Source organism: Miscanthus floridulus, chromosome 5 (assembly GCF_019320115.1).
Source record: "Miscanthus floridulus cultivar M001 chromosome 5, ASM1932011v1, whole genome shotgun sequence".
Classification (NCBI taxonomy): domain Eukaryota; kingdom Viridiplantae; phylum Streptophyta; class Magnoliopsida; order Poales; family Poaceae; genus Miscanthus; species Miscanthus floridulus.
Window position 1 is genome coordinate 29,570,663 of NC_089584.1, and position 17,400 is coordinate 29,588,062.

At 43.8% G+C, this 17,400-nt stretch overlaps 1 protein-coding gene, 1 long non-coding RNA gene and 1 other non-coding gene across 4 annotated transcripts; 2 read left to right on the forward strand and 1 right to left on the reverse strand.

Moving 5' to 3' along the window:
* The first annotated feature begins 726 nt into the window (after window positions 1–726).
* Window positions 727–2,468, forward strand: LOC136451873 (uncharacterized). Of its 2 annotated transcripts, none has more exons than XR_010758664.1 (3): window positions 727–846; window positions 1,660–1,764; window positions 2,107–2,404. It is a non-coding gene; the product is annotated as an uncharacterized lncRNA (long non-coding RNA). The 2 variants fall into 2 exon arrangements; XR_010758665.1 differs by lacking the exon at window positions 727–846 and adding an exon at window positions 2,415–2,468 and having other exon boundaries at window positions 1,235–1,764; window positions 2,107–2,329.
* Window positions 2,469–6,939: 4,471 nt separating this feature from the next.
* Window positions 6,940–7,764, reverse strand: LOC136451874 (late embryogenis abundant protein 2-like). Its single transcript, XM_066452557.1, has one exon. It carries the CDS (start codon window positions 7,652–7,654, stop codon window positions 7,355–7,357), a length of 300 nt encoding a protein of 99 aa, XP_066308654.1. The 5' UTR covers window positions 7,655–7,764; the 3' UTR covers window positions 6,940–7,354.
* A 4,180-nt stretch (window positions 7,765–11,944) lies between these two features.
* LOC136455714 (U5 spliceosomal RNA) lies at window positions 11,945–12,060 on the forward strand. The gene has a single exon (XR_010759191.1). It is a non-coding gene; the product is annotated as a U5 spliceosomal RNA (small nuclear RNA).
* The last annotated feature ends 5,340 nt before the right edge of the window (window positions 12,061–17,400 follow it).

Here is a 17,400-nt window from a genome sequence, read left to right on the forward strand (position 1 = left end):
CGGCGACCGCATGAGCGCACGGAGGCGGTGACCGAAAGTTAGAGCGCACCGCCCCTCCTTCGCCCCTCGGTGAGTCGGCAGCCGTGGGCGGGGATGCATCGCATCCCCTTGTCGGGCCGGTCGGAGTTCGCCGGATCTGGTGGACCTGTCCACCACGGAGGTGCACGCTGGGGAGGGTGACGTCGAGCCACCGCCGGAGCCCCCTACGCCTGGCCCCACCGGCCCCCAGGCCGGCACCCATCTCGTCTCCTGCTGCCGCGCGTATCGCCACCATCGCTCCTCCGTCGCCTCCAGCAACGCATCCGCGATGGTGACGTCGAGCTGCTCCGGCATCTACCGATCCCACTTACGGAGTAACTCCTCATGATGCCCACTGAGCGAATCCAGTCGGCTCCGGCCTCGATGTCAGCGGATCTGGGCTCGGGGGCAGCGAATCCGGTTGGCCTACACTGGCTGCTCCACGACGAGGCCTCCCAAGGTACGCGTGTGCCGCTGCTGAAGTGGTTGGAATGGTGGCTTTGCGGTCCACGCCCTCATCTCTCTCATGCGCCTCCACGCCCACCCTTCCATGCGCCCCTATGACATCCCTCCCCATTGCGGTCGTCCGCTCCATCGACTGCTCGAGCTCCATGCTCATGAGCCGCAAAGATGTCAAAGCCCCAGGTCAGATGCCTACCACAAACGGATTTTGTTTATCCGTTCCTGGTAGAGGTCCTTACCCTGTCTTTCATCTTGGGTTTCGGATTTTTTGGCAGAAAACTTCTTGATTTTGTGTGTGACTTTCAATTTGGTTCAGAGTTGTAGAATTGGATAATTCTGACTTCCTAGGTGCTATTCCAGATTGAGGTAATCCTATTTGTCAAGTGGGTTTGAAAGTAGGGAAGTCGATGATATTTCAGTGGACACTGGTAGTTCAAGCATTGAGATGTCCGATATCTAGTCTCAACCAGACATGTGGATAGGTCGTGCAGAGCCTCTTGAGAGCCTGTTGGAGGCAGATATTATTGCAATTGCTTATGATATCACTAACAGATAATCTTCAACTAAACTACACAATAGATTGGCCAGGGAGAATGATATAGCATATGTACTTGTAAAAGGTGTAAAGTATTAAACTTAGCATTTTTTAAAATTCTTACTACATATTGATGCTGGATAGTAAGGCAATTTAATGTTGTGCTTGATTTCAGATGGATGCTTTTCCAGTATGCGTTAGATGGGGGCCATGCTTAGTTCCAATAGAGCTTGTTAAGAATAGTTTCCACATAGTCTGCCTTTCCATAGGTGTACATGGACTTTTCATTCTTAGTGTCTTTTTTCCTTTTGTTTTCAGGAAGATGGTGAAATGATTCTTTGTTAATCTAATTCACCACTGAGCTAAGATGGCTAAAAAAGTTATAATGCAGATAGAATGAGGGAATTTGTTTGGATGACCTGTGTCAAAGAGAGGGTTTTTGAGTTTCACCATTTTGTTAACTTAAACATTTTAATTAATTTGTCAGGCAAAGTGGTGCTTTTTATTATCTTTTTTGTGTAATATTTCTGTTTGTTTATTTTCTTTACAGGCAAGTACTTCTATGCTTTGGGTTTTTCATGTACAATTTATCATACTTCTTAAGCTTTAACAAATTATATTTTTTTCTCTCACAACTCACATAGGTAGTGTTATTAGCAAGCTTTGATTGTTATTAGCGGAGTGGGGGGTGAAAGCAGGGAGTATCTTGCAGCCAGCAGCATGAGTGTGGTGCCGTGCAGGTGCGGCAGGTAAGGCTTTTCAACATAGGTACAGCTGGAGTTCTCTTAATTTTGGTGTGGCAGGTGACGGTTGTTTCTGATTAAGCAAAGCATACCCCCTGTGCCTGTGTTTCACAAACACCGCATATCCATACCCTGATTCACTTTATATAACAAGCGGTGTTGTTGAACCCATATAACTTGTTACTTCAAGCAATCCTCCAGTGGCCAGTAATTGAAGCTTTAGTGAAAGTCTAACTTTGCTGCAGCTAGCTATTGAACACTCACAGATTTACTCATATCCAACATGTTGTTCTATGGTTGTCTGTAATCTTAGTTATGCTAAGATGCATGTATTAATTCATTATGCAGGAAGGTCATCCATACTGTGGGCCCCAAATATGCTGTCAAGTATCACACAGCTGCAGAGAATGCACTTAGTCACTGCTATCGGTCCTGCTTGGAACTGCTCATTGAGAATGGTCTTGAAAGGTACATGTAGGATCATATTGCTTAAATCTAATTGCTAATTTTATGGAAATTATGGATGAATTGTTCTTTCTGCAGTCATGCTTTTACTCCATGAATATTATAGGTAAATAGTTGTTTCATTCTTTGTGAATTTATTTATACTCTGTAGGAACCAATTGCGACATTTTACATGATTAATATTTTTACAGGATCTGAGGCAATGTTTGCTGATTTATGCTACTTCTCTATTAAATCTGTTCAGGTATTTCCTGGTGATGAACTGGTTCTTGCTGGTTTCTTGTTTGGCATTTGTCGCAGTATTTGGGAGCATAAATGAGATTGGCAATGCATATGGTATGTGATATGAGCCTTATTGGCAGTTCATTAGCAATGCAATCTATTTCACCTATCTTTAGCTCTATTTTCTTGATACATCCTTAACGAATTCGCCACACTGATTTCTTTTTTCTGTAATATACTAGTTTTCTTTGCCTGTATAAACACCACCTGATTTTTTATATCATGTATGAAACTATGGATGATCTAGAAGGTTTAGCTCACTATGATTCTATCATGATCAAGTGTGGATCTGATAAGCTAACTAGGGTATACAATAAGTGAAGAGAGGAATTTGAATTGGTTCAAATATATTATGTACGGCCTTCATAGTCTAGGTGGTGTTTTTTTGTCTCCTTTACGACATCTCTGTTGCTATAGTGATTAATAGATTTACTTATACAACTACAAGTGACTACTTGGAAGGAAAAATGTAAAATGTCAACGATTCTTAAGAAAAAGAAACCTTCTATGTTCAAGTGTTATCTTGTTATGTATGTGGTTATTTTCTTCCACCCTAATGAACTGGTTCTTGCTGATTGATGAGATGAACCTGCCAGTGCTACATCTCAACTTCCACCACAAAGGTGGTGCAAATGTTTCCTGATGAGATGAACCTACCTCGAGAGGTTGTTCCTGTTTGTTTCGTTATTAGTAGGTCAACTGGCTAGTGCTTTTGTGTTGGAATGTGTCACTTGTCTTTAGGATTGATAATTTTTAATTTTGAATTCATATGAGATTACCAGAAAATATGGCAAAACGCTGACAGGGTAGATTATTACAATTATTAAGGTGCATCGGTTTCTTGATTGTGGGAGGATGGTAGTCATTTCTGATCCATTCTGTGGGAGATGTTGCTAACATTATTTGATATGTTGGTTGTTTGCTGGCTGAGGAGCATAATTAGAGATTTATTATTTTTTTATTTGTGAATAAGGATACAAGATGTGCAACATGCTTTTTTTTCCAGAGTGTAAATGCTCAGATATGCGTGATTCCAGCAAACTTATGACTGATTAGATTCCAGCAAGTGTGGAATTATTGCTCAGGAATGGCAGAAACCTGTTGACTTGTAGAGGAAGAGAGATGAGCATACTAGTTAGCATTTTTTAGTTGAGTTGATATTTTTTATATTTGATTTGATATGTATTACTACAATTCGCATTTGGAAGACATGTCATGGAATATTTGTTATAATCTGGTATAAATAAATGTGTATTGTCGTTGAGTTTCAGTACAATCGCAGAAGAAGATAAGTCATGATGAAAAATATATGTTCTGGTTGAATATGAATTGTAAATTTAATTTTTTTTATGGAAAAATGATTTGTAGGGGCGGTTGTTACTGTAGCCGTCCCTACAAATTGATTTGTAGGGACGACTGGTGTTCCCAGACCGCTCTTATAAATTAATTTGTAGGGGTGGCTACAGTACCAACCGCCCCTACAAATAGATTTATAGGGACGGCTGATAACACCAGCCGCCTCTACAAATCGATTTGTAGAGACGGTCTGAAAACCGCCCTACAAATATATAATTTGTAGCTACCCTTTCATAAGGGTGGCTGAAAAAAACCGCCCTCACAAACGGTTACCAGCCGCCCCTAAAAATATTTTTCTACGTAGTGCGACCACCGTAGATATTGTGATGGTGGTCTGCTTCATTGCCGCCACCGCCAGACACTTCAGCCCCATCGTCGTCGGCACCATGTAGAAGGTTGGTTTGGAGAGAGGTTGCAGGTAGATGGAGGCAAGAGGCAACGGTGCTGACGATGCTAGCACAAAGAGAGAGAGAGAGGGCCACACGGTTGTTTTGGTGAAAGAGAGAATTGGTCATTTCGCCAATCACTTGCTGAGAGTAAGGCTAATAATACAGCCGGCTTGCTGGCTGTAAGGTTCCTTGCAGCCTTCTCTCAGCTCACTCATACAGTAGTTAGCTCTTTACAGTTAATACATGGCTCACTTGTCTCTCTCACAGACTTTCTTGGTTCTTGTGCCCAAGCCGACTGTAAGCTTACAGCCCGTTTCTCCTCTCTTTCCTCCCCTCTCTCCTCCACCTCAGCATTTAGTCGGTTTACAGCCTGCTATTATACTTGCTCTGATGCTAGCTAGCTAGGTTTGCCCAACTAGCTAGGTAGCTATTGGTTGTGTGTCCAAGTCCAATTAGCAATTAGTTATCGTATTAGCTGTATGCATTTGGATTCATCTTAAATAATTTTACCAGCTAATAACTTAGGTAATTTTACCAGCTAGTAATTATTAGTTTAGTGGATCTAAACAAGACAGAGAGTGCACCAGGTTGTTTCCTGTTACCTCGGGCTTTCTACTATGATTATGGCGTAAGAAAGCATGTGTTGAAGACATTGTTCGTCTAAAAGTTGTTTAGCCCATTTACACGCATTTAAACTCTACATGGTGATATCCCGTTTCTATTTTATCTACCGTTTGTCTCGTTAAAATGGTTGCTTTGCCTGTTTAAGTCGTTGCTTAGCTTGAATAATAGCTAAATGATAAGTAACCCACTATTTACTGTTTAGCGTTTAGGATAACACTATAGTCGAAGACACTTGAAATTCCTTCGGTTCCTCTAGTCGCAAGTATAAGCCTTTTAAGCAAATTTGTGTTGCTGATCCGTGAAATGTGAAGTGAGAGATGCTGATCTGCATCACCAACCAACCCCACCTTTTGCACGAGCACGCCGGAAGAGAAATTGCAATGACCTCTGTAGTCACTACATAATTATACGTTGTATTTTGCAAAAAGTCAAACTTTTTAAATTTAGGTCTTGTTTAGATTGCAAATTTTTGCAATCTGGACACTATAGCACGTTTCGTTTGTATTTGGTAAACTTTGTCCGATCATGGACTAACTAGGCTCAAAAGATTCGTCTCGTGATTTACAATCAAACTGTGTAATTAGTTATTTTTTTTACCTACATTTAATGCTCCATGCATGCGTCCAAAAATTGATACGATGGAGAGAGTAAAAAAACTTAGAATTTTGAGGCAATCTAAACCAGACCTTAAATAGACATATTAAAAATAATATCTTTATATCTCTAAATAAATTTAACCGAGAATGGCGTCATGCGACCCATCAGCCATCACCCACTGTCCCTATATTTGTCCTGGTAACACGTGATATCTATCTTCTCGGGAATTGAGTGCACTTGAGGTGGTCCATTCCTTTCAGCTGGAGTATCTTGGCGTGCCAGACTGCCAGCGCGTCACTCATGACCGGCCCAGGCCTCGTTTAGATTGTCTCAAAATTCTAAGTTTTTTCACTCGGTCTCCATCGTAACAATTCTTGACATATGTATGGAGTATTAAATGTAGATAAAAAAATAACTAATTACATAGTTTGGTTGTAAATCACGAGACGAATCTTTTAAGTCTAGTTAGTCCATGATCGGACAAAGTTTATCAAATACAAACGAAACGTGCTATAGTGTCAAGATTACAAAAAATTGCAATCTAAACCAGACCCCAGTGCCCCTAGAATTCTCTTCGCGATCCTTCCGTCCCATGCCGACGTGCCTCGTGCCCGTGGGCATGGACATCTCGTTTTTTTTTTTGCAGAATTTGAATTCTTTTAAATGTAATTAGATTTATAAAAAATCCTAGAGACTAGACTAATAGCTACTGGTGGTTAGTTATTTATTGAGGTGGCCCGTGGCCCTCACCCCCGGCCTGTCGTGGGAGCACGCGGCTTGTGCAGTCACAACGCAGGCGACGAGTGCAGGCAGCACGAGTGCACAACCAATGCCAGTGATAATCGGCTGACGGCTGGAGAGCAACGGGATCACTGGATCACCGGGCGCTGAAGCAAAGCGCATCGAATTTTTTTTTTCCAAGCACCCGTGCAACGTACCCAAGCGTGTGAACGCAAGACAGGATGGAAGGGGAAAGAAAAAAAAAACTGTGCACTAGCCATTCGAGCAGTTCGGTCAGTCGTCCACATAAATCATTTGTACCGTTTTTTTAAAGGGAGCATTAATTATTTTTACCGTCAGTGGCGCTGAGCAACTGTGAGTCTGTGACCGGTGGTGGTACTGGGGTGGGGATGCTATTGCCTAGTGGTAGGCGGTGGACCGTGGGAGGGCTGACGAACCACGCCATACTGACCGGCCGGGCTCTCTGCACCGGCCAGGTACGTCGCGTCTATTTGCTACAAAGAGATTTTGTAGAGATTCTCGCGGCGGACAAAATGCACCGTTTCGTATCTCAGACCGCCTGTACACATAGTAGGGAGTACTTTTGCCATACTGCATCTGATTGATTCGAAGCGTTCAAACCGCGTTGTTCCGTTCGTTCGTGTTCATGTCCAATAAAGATAGACACAAAGGTTTGTCAGACGAAAAAAAAGGACAGCATACAAGTTCAGTTCGTAATACATAGGAATTGGAAGAAACTGCAAATTTATTACGTACGTAGTACTAACTGCAGAAAGTAAAACAGCAGCGAAACCCTGCTCCTTGGAGCACATCTGATCTGAATCTGATAGGAGCACACTAGAGCAGAGCAGGCATCCTGCCCACACACGCACGCACCCAAACACACGGCGGCGACCACAGGCCGCTCTTCTTGTTTGTAATGGCATCTCCGTTGGTCGATCGGACGCAAGATGATCCAGCTTCACAGCACATCGCACAGCGACCGATCGAGAGAAGACCTCCCGCTCTCCAAGAACGAACATGCCGGGCGTCATGCGGCGCGACGAACGCCATTCGCCAGACGAACCCCCACCCCCACCCCTGTCCACCCTGATAGTACGGTATGTATGCTATACGAGACGAGGCCAGGGAGCCGGGCCCGTTCAGGCCCGGGCGTAGGAGCGGGCGAGGTGCGCGGCGCGGAGGTCGGCGGGGTCGACGGCGGCGGCCCAGTTGGCGGGGCGGTAGTGGCCCGTGACGGGGTCGGGCACCCACGAGATCTCTGCGGCGGCGGCGCGCCCGGCCTCCTTGGCCTCGCCCGCGCCAGCCGCGCCCTCCGCCGCGCGCCTCATGGCCCCGGACGCCGCCGACGCCGCGTAGCCCCTCATGCTGGCTGCCCTGGGGGCCAGCGACGCCAGGACGGCGCGGGCGGAGGAGGAGACGGAGAGAGCGACGAGAACCATCGGACCAGCTGCTGCTTGTTGGGCAGGCAAAGGATCGGACGGCCGGCTGGTGGCGCTCTGCTCTCTCTCTCTCCCGTGCTCTGCTTTGCGGCTGCTGTTGTGGTGGAGGAGACGACCGGAGCGGGCGGGGTTTATAAAGAGGCTGGGAGGCGGAGGAGGGAGCTGGTGGTGGGCTGGTGCGGCGCGTGAGGCGGGCAAACGGGCCTCCCGGCGGGTTCCCTGCGCTTTTTCTTGGATCGGGATCGCGACGGGCCTCGGGACCCGGAGCCGTCAAAGCGGTCACGTGCGCAGCAGGAAACGGCGCTGCGGGTTCACCGCTGGGTTGCGTCGTCGTCGTCCATTTGATACGGTGGAAAGTTTCGCCGCTGCAAGTTTGGTGGAGGCGTTCAGCGTTGGGTGTGTCACGGACTCGCGGTATCGTAGGGACGACGGCACGACGCCGACGGGTCCGGGAAGAGCGAGCGAAGTTGCCTACTCCTCCTGTTCTCCTCTGCCGTCTGTTTCAGCCCGTGTTTAGCGGCAAGGCCAAATTCCAAAAAAGTGATACAGTACCTATCACATCGAATCTTACGATACGTGCATAAATATAGGCGAAAAAAAAATTAATTGCACAGTTTAGTTGAAAATCGCGAGACGAACGTTTTGAGCCTAATTAGACTATGATTAAACACTAATTATCAAATAAAACCGAAAGTGCTACGGTAACCCAAAATCCAAAATTCACCCAACTAAACGCCCTTTCAGTTGTAAAATACTGTAAGAAAGGTGGCAGTGGAGCAGTCCTAATTCTCCACTCGTGGCTCAGTGATGATGATTGAGCAGGCAGCCGCGGGATTTTTTTTTCTCTCTCATCTTAAATAGAATCTGTTTGATACAGACACATACCACCACACACACCTTACACACATGGTATACGAACAAACCTACAACTATACCTAAACAACGAACGCAGCTGAGAGATCCTCGAAGAGCACCAGACTCCGAGTATGGCGGGCACGTCACTTGACCATTGTGGCACATCTGCGTGAGAGACAACTGAAATTATTCAGGGAACTACCGTTCCAGTGAGACACAAGCGTGGAAGCCAGGCTTCGAACGCTGGCGGGCAGGACGCACACCAGCGATCCTAGCCATCTGAGCTACCGCTCAGTTCTCGCCGCGGGATAACTGGTAGTCTGATCCGCTGATGCATGCTCAAAGTTTTCTTTTTAATTGAAGGACCAACGTTTTCACTCAAAGTGTACTCCTTTTCCTGAGAAACCGAAACACGCACCGATTGCGCCGTCTGCCCGCCACGAGCCTCGCCTGACGCCTCGCAGGTCACTTGCCAAGTGAGCGCGACTTGGGCCTCGTTTAGATTGTGAAAAAAAGTGAATCTGATGAATAGTACCACTTTCGTCTTATTTGGTAAATATTGTCCAATCGTGGACCAACTAGGCTCAAAAGATTCATCTCGTGATTTTCAACTAAACTGTGTAATTAGTTATTTTTTTTACCTACATTTAATACTCTATGTAAGCGGTTAAAAATTGATGTGATGGAGAGAGAGTGAAAAAACTTGGAATTTGGATGGCATCTGCCTTGACCTCGAGGGAGGGAGCGTCACTGCGTCACGTTCGAAGTTCGAACGCGGCGGCGTCGCAGATACTTCCTCTGCGTCGCCTTTTCCACCCGCGGCGGGTCTGCGCGTCGCTCTCGAACGTCGGACGCGCCTCGGTTTTCCGAGGAAAGCAGTGGTGGGGGTGAAAATAATGCCAGCCCAGCAGGCGGGCCAACACCCAGACACGCCGGGCCCCGCGGATCAGCCTCTGGTTCCGCCGAAAGGGCAAGCCGCCGTTGCCCCGTTCCCGTTGTCCCTTGGCGCGGGGGGAAGGCGCCGACTGGTGGAGGCGGCCGACGGGGTGCGCAAGCGCAAGGCGTCAGCTGGCCAGGTCGTATCTGCCTGGGTCGCCTTTGGCCGACCGCCGACGGCGTCATCCGCCGGGACGGGGGCTGGACAGGAGACGTACCTGTCGGTAGCCGCGAATGCAAGTGTGACGCGCGCCCTGGTGGGTGCCGGGCGGCAGTCGGGCGCGACTCGCCGCGTGTCGTGGGTGTGAGACGTGGATGACAAAGTAATTCCTGCCTCTTTAAATATATATAAGGCCACGTTGAGTTCCAAAAAGTTTTTTCAAAAAATGCTACAGTAGCCATCATATCGAATCTTGCGATATATGTATAGAGCATTAAATGTAGACGAAAAAAAACTAATTGCACAGTTTGGTTGGAAATCGCGAGACGAACGTTTTGAGCCTAATTAGTCCATGATTGAATACTAATTGCCAAATAAAAACGAAAGTGCTACCGTAGCCGAATTCCCAATTTCACCCAACTAAACAAGGCCTAAATCAACGTTTAGACATATCTCTAACTCAACTATTTTAAAATTTGACTTTATTTTATAAAAAAATAACACCAATAAACATGATACTAAATTATTATTATTACTAAATATATCACAAAATATATTTTAATGATATACATTTTAAGCGTAGTGCTCTTTCTAACAACTTTATTTATTCACGCGTATAGAAGTTGACTTAAAATTATAAAAGTTAATTTATTTAGAAATGATGGGAGTAAATCGGCTGTCGCACAGGCGATAAGGACTAGAAGACGTGCACCAACTGTTTTGTTGGTAACTTTGTTTGCTATTTCTCATTCCAAATTATTAATCGGTTTGACTGATTTGGTATGTTATATCTAGATATATAGTATATAATAAGAATGATGTATAAAAAAAGTTAAAGTAATTAGAAACGAAGGGAGTATAAGGGGACTTTGCTCGTAGGCTAGTTGGTGGTGTTTCATTTTTGTTTGTAAATTATATTATGTCATTTGTATTTTGAATATAGTTTTTTTTCTTTCTGAAATCATGTTTTTTTTGTGAAATCATATTGAATCTTTAGTTTTCCAGCCACACTACTTGCTACAGCCTTATAGTACCGGCATACGGATTTGGATATTGGATCTGCACATCCGACCATCACAATGTGTACACCCTCCTTCCAAAAAATAATTAACACTTTAGCTATGAATCAAGACAAACATTTGTCTGGATTATTGCTAAAGTGTAAACTATTTTAAGGTAGAGGGAGTACGTTGAGAGCGAGGGTTTGAGGTTCTTGTTGAATTTCTAGCTATCTTTTATAGATAAAATAATTATCATGTTTTTGTTGTTGTTGGTTGTCAATAAACAAAATAAAGAGATCGCTCATACAAAAAATGTATATAGGTTCATCGTGGAATGTTTACCGGTGGTGAATTTTGTATTCTCATACCTTTTTCCCAATGAAAATATGTAATTGGGCAAAGTTTCTCAATGTTGAACGCAATATAGGCGTTGTTTGCTTCGCTGAAAAATCAAGCCGAAATACTGTTCCGGTTGATTTGTTGTGAGAGAAAAAACACTGTTCTGACTGAAAAAATAAGTTGAAAAAGACGAATTATAAGAGAAGCGAATAGGGCCATGGTTGTACACAACTGCCAAGGGAACCAGCACAACCATGATCAAGAATGCTGAATTATTATCAAGTTGGCAGGAGCTACACACATTCCTCCCATGATCAAGAACGTCTTGCATCTTTTTTTTTAAAAAAAATATAAGTGCCGACATCAATGCTACTCCTACTATATAGAAAAGAAATACAAGAAAAGCAGTACGGAGTAGTACTACGCAAAGTTGCATTTGTAATTTAAATTCAAATTCTTATTATGGCTAGCAAATCCCCTACTACTTTCCGTAGGCAAGTGTTGAACTAAAAATCAGATATCTGAGTACTATATATAAGAAAATATTATTTATTCTCCAACCATCACATCAGCATGCTGCATTGCTGCTGCGAATATGTGATGCTGCTTTAGTGACTAAGTAGTTTTTTTTGTCCAGACCGGTTCTGTATAAAACTCATACTACTCAGCATTTTTCTTGAACGTCCAAATGTCTAGTTCGCCTGTTCGCCTGCCAACGTGCAAAGGTCTAGAGGAGAGCAAGCACACAGAAATCGCTGTTCGCCTGTTCCATGCGCTGCTGGGCCGGTCCATCAGCAATTGCTGTGCGGAGTGAGTGACACTCACACTCTCACGGAGCAACGGGCCTGGCCCAATTATTCTTCCGCAGCCACGGCCGCGCGGCAGAAGAGCGCATGAGTGTTACTTCTGGAGAGTTAGTACCACCTCGCTTCACTAGCAGCGCCGTAGTCCAAGGAAGGCCATATAAAGGAGGGACGGGGCGAGCTTTTGAAGGCACGCAGCTGCGCGGTGCACACAGTGCGAACTATTCTTTCGCCTTTTACTAAAGAATACCGTGTGTGCGCCGCAAATAGCAGCATACGCCAAATTTTTTAGGGCAAGTTATGGCTAATTTTTGGAGGGCAAAATTTTTAGGGCATGTTTTGGCTAATATTTGGAGGGTAATCTCCTTTTTGGAGGGCCCCAGCAATTCAAATAAGTTGTAATTTTAAAATATTTCTAAATTGGTACCTACCAATTGTTTGGGAAGTTTTGGAGGTTAACTCCGTTTTGTAGGGCCCCCAACTCAGCCAACAATTCAAATCAAAAGAAGTTTTCTTTGAATTGTTAATTTTTTTCTAAATTTGGACCAATATTTTGAGGGTAATCTCTGTTTGCGAGGGCCCTGACAATACGAATCAAAAGAAGTTTTCTTTGAATTGTTAAAATAGTTCTAAGTTGGAATTGGATTCTTCTTTTGGACGGCCCAAACAATTCAAATCAGAAGTTCTCTTTGAAGTGTTAAAAAATTACTAAATTTGTCAGTTTATAAAGTAAGGAGTAAGATTTTCAACTGAGGAAAAGTCTGTGCGGTTTGCATTGTTATTTATGAAAAAAAGGTTCTTTTAATGTTGTTGTGTCAAATAGCATACGCAAGAATATCTCCTATTTTCCGTGGAGTTTGCAATTCAAAACTTCATAGATTGGCGTGAATTTGGTCACTACATATGTAACCACTTTAGTACTCTATCGCACGTTGCATATGTAACCAGTTTAGTATTCAACCACACGTTGTGCTGCCAACGTGAAGAAGGATTTTATGACTGCCTGCCAAATGTGAAGAAATAATATATGATTTGAAAAGTGATGACAATACTTTCGCATAAAAAACACATGTCACGTAAAAATAGGTCCATAGAGCCGATTTGCAGGCTAGGACGCTAGGTACGCTGGTTCGTTGTTAGCTTGGACCTTTGTACACCATTGACTTTGTCATCGGATCCCATCTCCATTGCTTCAAAAGACAGAGAATTGCTCTGCTTTGTGTGGCAACGTTTGGACAAATCATGAAACCTGCATCACAAAATAGTCTAAGTATATGGAACGTGACTTAAAATTTGTCCCCTTAGGCCTTCCACAGCGTGTCGCCTAAGTGATGCCAGGAGATGAAAGAGAAAATTTATGAGTCACTCAATACACTCCAGGAGGAGATGCCAACTTCTAGTGGTGCCCGAAAAAGTGGGAGCGAGGCAAGTAGTTGCGCCGCTGCTTGATTGATTAAAAAATATTAATCTTTGTACAAAAATGGCAGAACGTCCATGCGTCCGTCGTATTTGAACCAACACAAACACTATTTTATTTGAACGTCTACTGTTTGAGGTAGCACACAAGAGATTGCTTGGGTTCCTCATACTGCAGCCATAAATTACTCGATGCCTGATACTGTTTGCAGGACGTACCTTTTTTATGGCATCACTCGCCCATTGCGGAGGGTCTTATTAGCTAAAGCATAATATATCATCAATTAAGCCATTTGGCCGTCCCCCAAAATTTTCAGGTGCTCGAGTCAAGGGGATCATTCTGTAGGGCCGTTCATAAATTTAGCCTGTTTTGTACTTTAAGATACCTAAAAAAGACGTACATAGTGCAGAGAGTTCCCGCTGAAAAAGAGTGTCAGTGGCAAGTCTTACTCTCGCCTATGCAATGCGATGAGACCTTCCGGTCACAGGCGGTAAGACTCTACCGTTTGCACCAGGCCCGCCCTTCTTACTTTCAGATACCCTGCCTAGTCTATTTTCTAGTTGCTATACAATTCTTATAAAATTTGTGTACCAATCAGACCCTTGTCTTCATTACCTTTTTTTATTTGAAATTTCTTTAAGTATCAGACTATCATGATCCACACATGGTCTCACTTGGATCCTAGGGTCCAGAACTCTAGACTCCAGATCAACCTGTTGTTTGGTGATTAGAAGAAAATCTCAACTCAGTTTTCCTCAATTATTTTCGTACTTCCAACGCAGTCAACGGTCACTGCTAACACATGTATTGAGATTTTCATTCAGGAAAAATGAGGCGTCACCTGCAAATATGTAACTTGGGGCTTTTGAGCCCCACAAGGCGTCACCTGCAAACGGTCACTGCTAACACATGTATTTCCAAATCTTCGTGGCTTTTGAGCCCCACAAGTCATCACCTGCAAAAATGTGGCTTGGGGATTGGAAGAGTAGCCTGAATTTTCAACAACAGCGAACTATAGTCCAGCCTGGTAACCACAGTACATTGCTTTGCGTCTGGCCCACATTCTTTTTCCTCTACATACAAAGAGTTGCTAGTGATGTCAGGTTTTCAGATATGCCCGTGGTATCTGCTTGCCGCAATCAGCCATTGTTGAATCTCCCATGGCTCCCATGGCGCGCTCCTTCTTCGCAGACCATTCGAGTCATAATGTAGAATTGGTACCTGATGTTGCATAATCATCGGCAAGCAATGCCAACATACAATGCTATATTTCTTATGATTTCAGTGGATCGAGACTCATGACTTGTGGGGCCCATAAAGCCACGAAGATTTGGAAACAGGACATCAACCGTGAAGCATGCGTACCCTGCCTTACAAGACTAACATTACAAGTTAGTAACAGCAACAGTGCAGAATGCTGAGGGCATGAACATTGAACAAGGCTCCCTAGCAAGGAATTCAGGTGGTACTTCTGCAAAAGAGGAATCGAGGGAGGGAGAACCTGGCCTAACTGTGTTAATCCCTGCATGAGGCTTCGTGAAGCTCTGCTGGTTGTAAAACATACAGACTCCATCCTTCTAGAAGGAAAGGAGAAGATGAATCATAATCCTAATCCATTTGTATGTGGGCTCTTACCAAACTCTTAGACCTTAGCAGGACTATATATATACGTAAGAGCTCTATGTTGTAATTATCAATATTGAGAGGAATAAAGAATAGTCTCCCTATCTCTTGTGTCTATGTGTTCTACTTTCATCTACTATGTTGATCATGAGAGACGGAGAGATAAATGTCTGAATCGCTGGCAATATGTTTTATAACACGTTATCAGCACGGAAAGCTCTACGTCGACATCGCATGGTTACAAGATCATGGTTTCGTCGAGCACTAGCATTAACTACCCAATGCATTTCCCATAGGTGACAAGATATAAGTCCAATTCTAGGAAATCCTTAGTCCAAGGTGACACATGCAATATGAATTAAATGATTAAAATTAATAGGAAACAAGGATAGTCCTATGCTATACTTGCCTTGATCAAAGTGTTCCTACTGATCCTGGTTGTCAAAGTAGTATTCTTGATCACCCACGAATCGCTCACCGTCTATACTCGATCAACACAACAACGTACAAGCATCTAGAGTCAATCATGCATAGCAAACAAAGACTATCGATTAGAACAGTACACCAATAGCATAGAATCAAGATAAAAAGTTTGTAAAACAAATCTACATCCCGCTATGAACACACAGATGCGAAGATCACAAAAATCGAAGCTATAACGAAAAAGTTATAAATTAAATAAGATTTCCTTTAGTAAAATAATAAATTAAATCTAACCTCGAATTTTAAAAGTTAAAAACATACTTAACAGTAGTATGAACACGTAGATTACGCAATTACAAATCTAACGCAACTTGAACGGATCAAATCGGAGTTAAAACGAAGTTTTTATGAGCAAAACAAAATCAGTGGCAAATCTGTAAATAGAAAAAACATATTTTGAATCTACAAGAAAGAAACTACGCTTTCTAAATAAGAAAACGTATTTTGGAATTACGCTATGGACTGCGGGTTTATACATAAAAAAAATTGTAGGGGCTCTTTTGCAAATAAACCGGGCGAAGGGGTACGGTGAGATCTGGACCGTTGGATATGAGTTGGACGGCTTGGATTATATGGAAGGATAAGAGAGAGACGCCGACGACCGGATTTGAACGCTGGTGCGGCGATCCTCCATCATTGGCAACGAGAAGCTCGCTGGAGCGCTCGGTTAGGGCCCTAGAGGCCATGGTTTGACGAGCTGAGAGCACAGGGAGCAAGAGGAGAAGACAACGAACTCACCTAGGGCCTTCTTGCGGTCGACGGCGGGTCTACAACGTCGGGTAGCGCGGCGGGGCGGACGGTGAGCTCCGATGAAGGTTCGGCGACGCGACGCGAGCGAGCTAGAGCGAGAAAAGGAGAAAGGGGCTCGGCGGATTCGAAAGCTTGACACGAAGCTCGGTAGCAACGTATGGTGGCAACGGAGCGACTAGACAAGCGTGGCGGCGGCGAGCGCTTTACGGCAGGATTCAAATGGCGCGGCGACTCGGGTAGAGGTGATGCGGCTTGCTCTAGGGCTTGGTGGGGAGGCGGCACGGTGCGGGGCTCAATATTTATGGGACAACGGCGTGGGCGCGCACGCCAATCCGCGAGAAATCGGCGAGGAGGGGAACTCCCAAGCAGAGTCCAGCGCGGAGACGGGAGGAGGAAGACGATGGCGCGGCTGACACGCAGGCCCGGGTCGTCAGTGACAGGAGAGAGAGGAGAGGGCGACCTGCTTCCGGCCGGCTTGCTGGGCCCGCCCACGAGCGGAGGCGTGGGAGAACTGAAGGGAAGCTGCGGCTTGCTGGGCTGCCGGAGGAGAAGGGAAGAAGTGGGCCGCTGCGGGAGAAGAAGAAAGAGTGGACCGAATGACAGGGAAGGGAGAGGAGAGGAAAATAAATTCCTTTTTATTTTCTTAAACACATTTTTTAGATCCAAATTCAATTCAAATTTAAATCCTTTTAAAGTTTTGATCAAACCCAATCATCACAAAATAAATATGCAACAATATGTATGCATAAACATGTAGCTAGACCTTATATTGGATTTTAATTTTTGACAAAGTTATTTTTTCTTTTTTCTAAGTTTAAATGCTCATAAATTGCATAATTAAATTTTAACCTATTTTAAAATCTTGCAAATTTTAGGGTGTTACAGTTTATTACCCTGAAGGATAATTTTTATTTAGTCATTTATGCATGAAGTATATCACTCTTATTTACTCATATTATAATTCATAGAAGAATTCTGAGCCAACGTTTTGAAGGATATAGTATTGTAGTCCTGCATACTATTATTAAGCACACATTTATGAAAAGTGTGGTTTGAACAATGAAGTTCAAAGAATGGCTTTATGAGGGGGAGCAATTTAATTGAATCTACCTTAAAGGTAATTAAAACCACTAGAATTACAAAGATCAAGTAGATCATATATGCTAAAACATTGAAGTTTATGCATAAATTATGAAGATCAATATATATTCATGAAGATTAGAATATCCTGAGGAATGAATGACTAAGAAGGTTAAATATTGTACTCTTTTTCCCTAAGTGAGTTTTTACTTGAAGGTTTCTCACATAAGGTTTTTAATAAGACAACAAGTGCAATGCAATTAACGAATGTGCTGTACTTTTTTCTTCAAGAACCATTT

Coding starts and splice junctions, on each gene's coding strand:
- LOC136451874 (XM_066452557.1), bottom strand. CDS start 7,654: ATGGTTCTCGTCGCTCTCTCCGTCTCCTCCTCCGCCCGCGCCGTCCTG.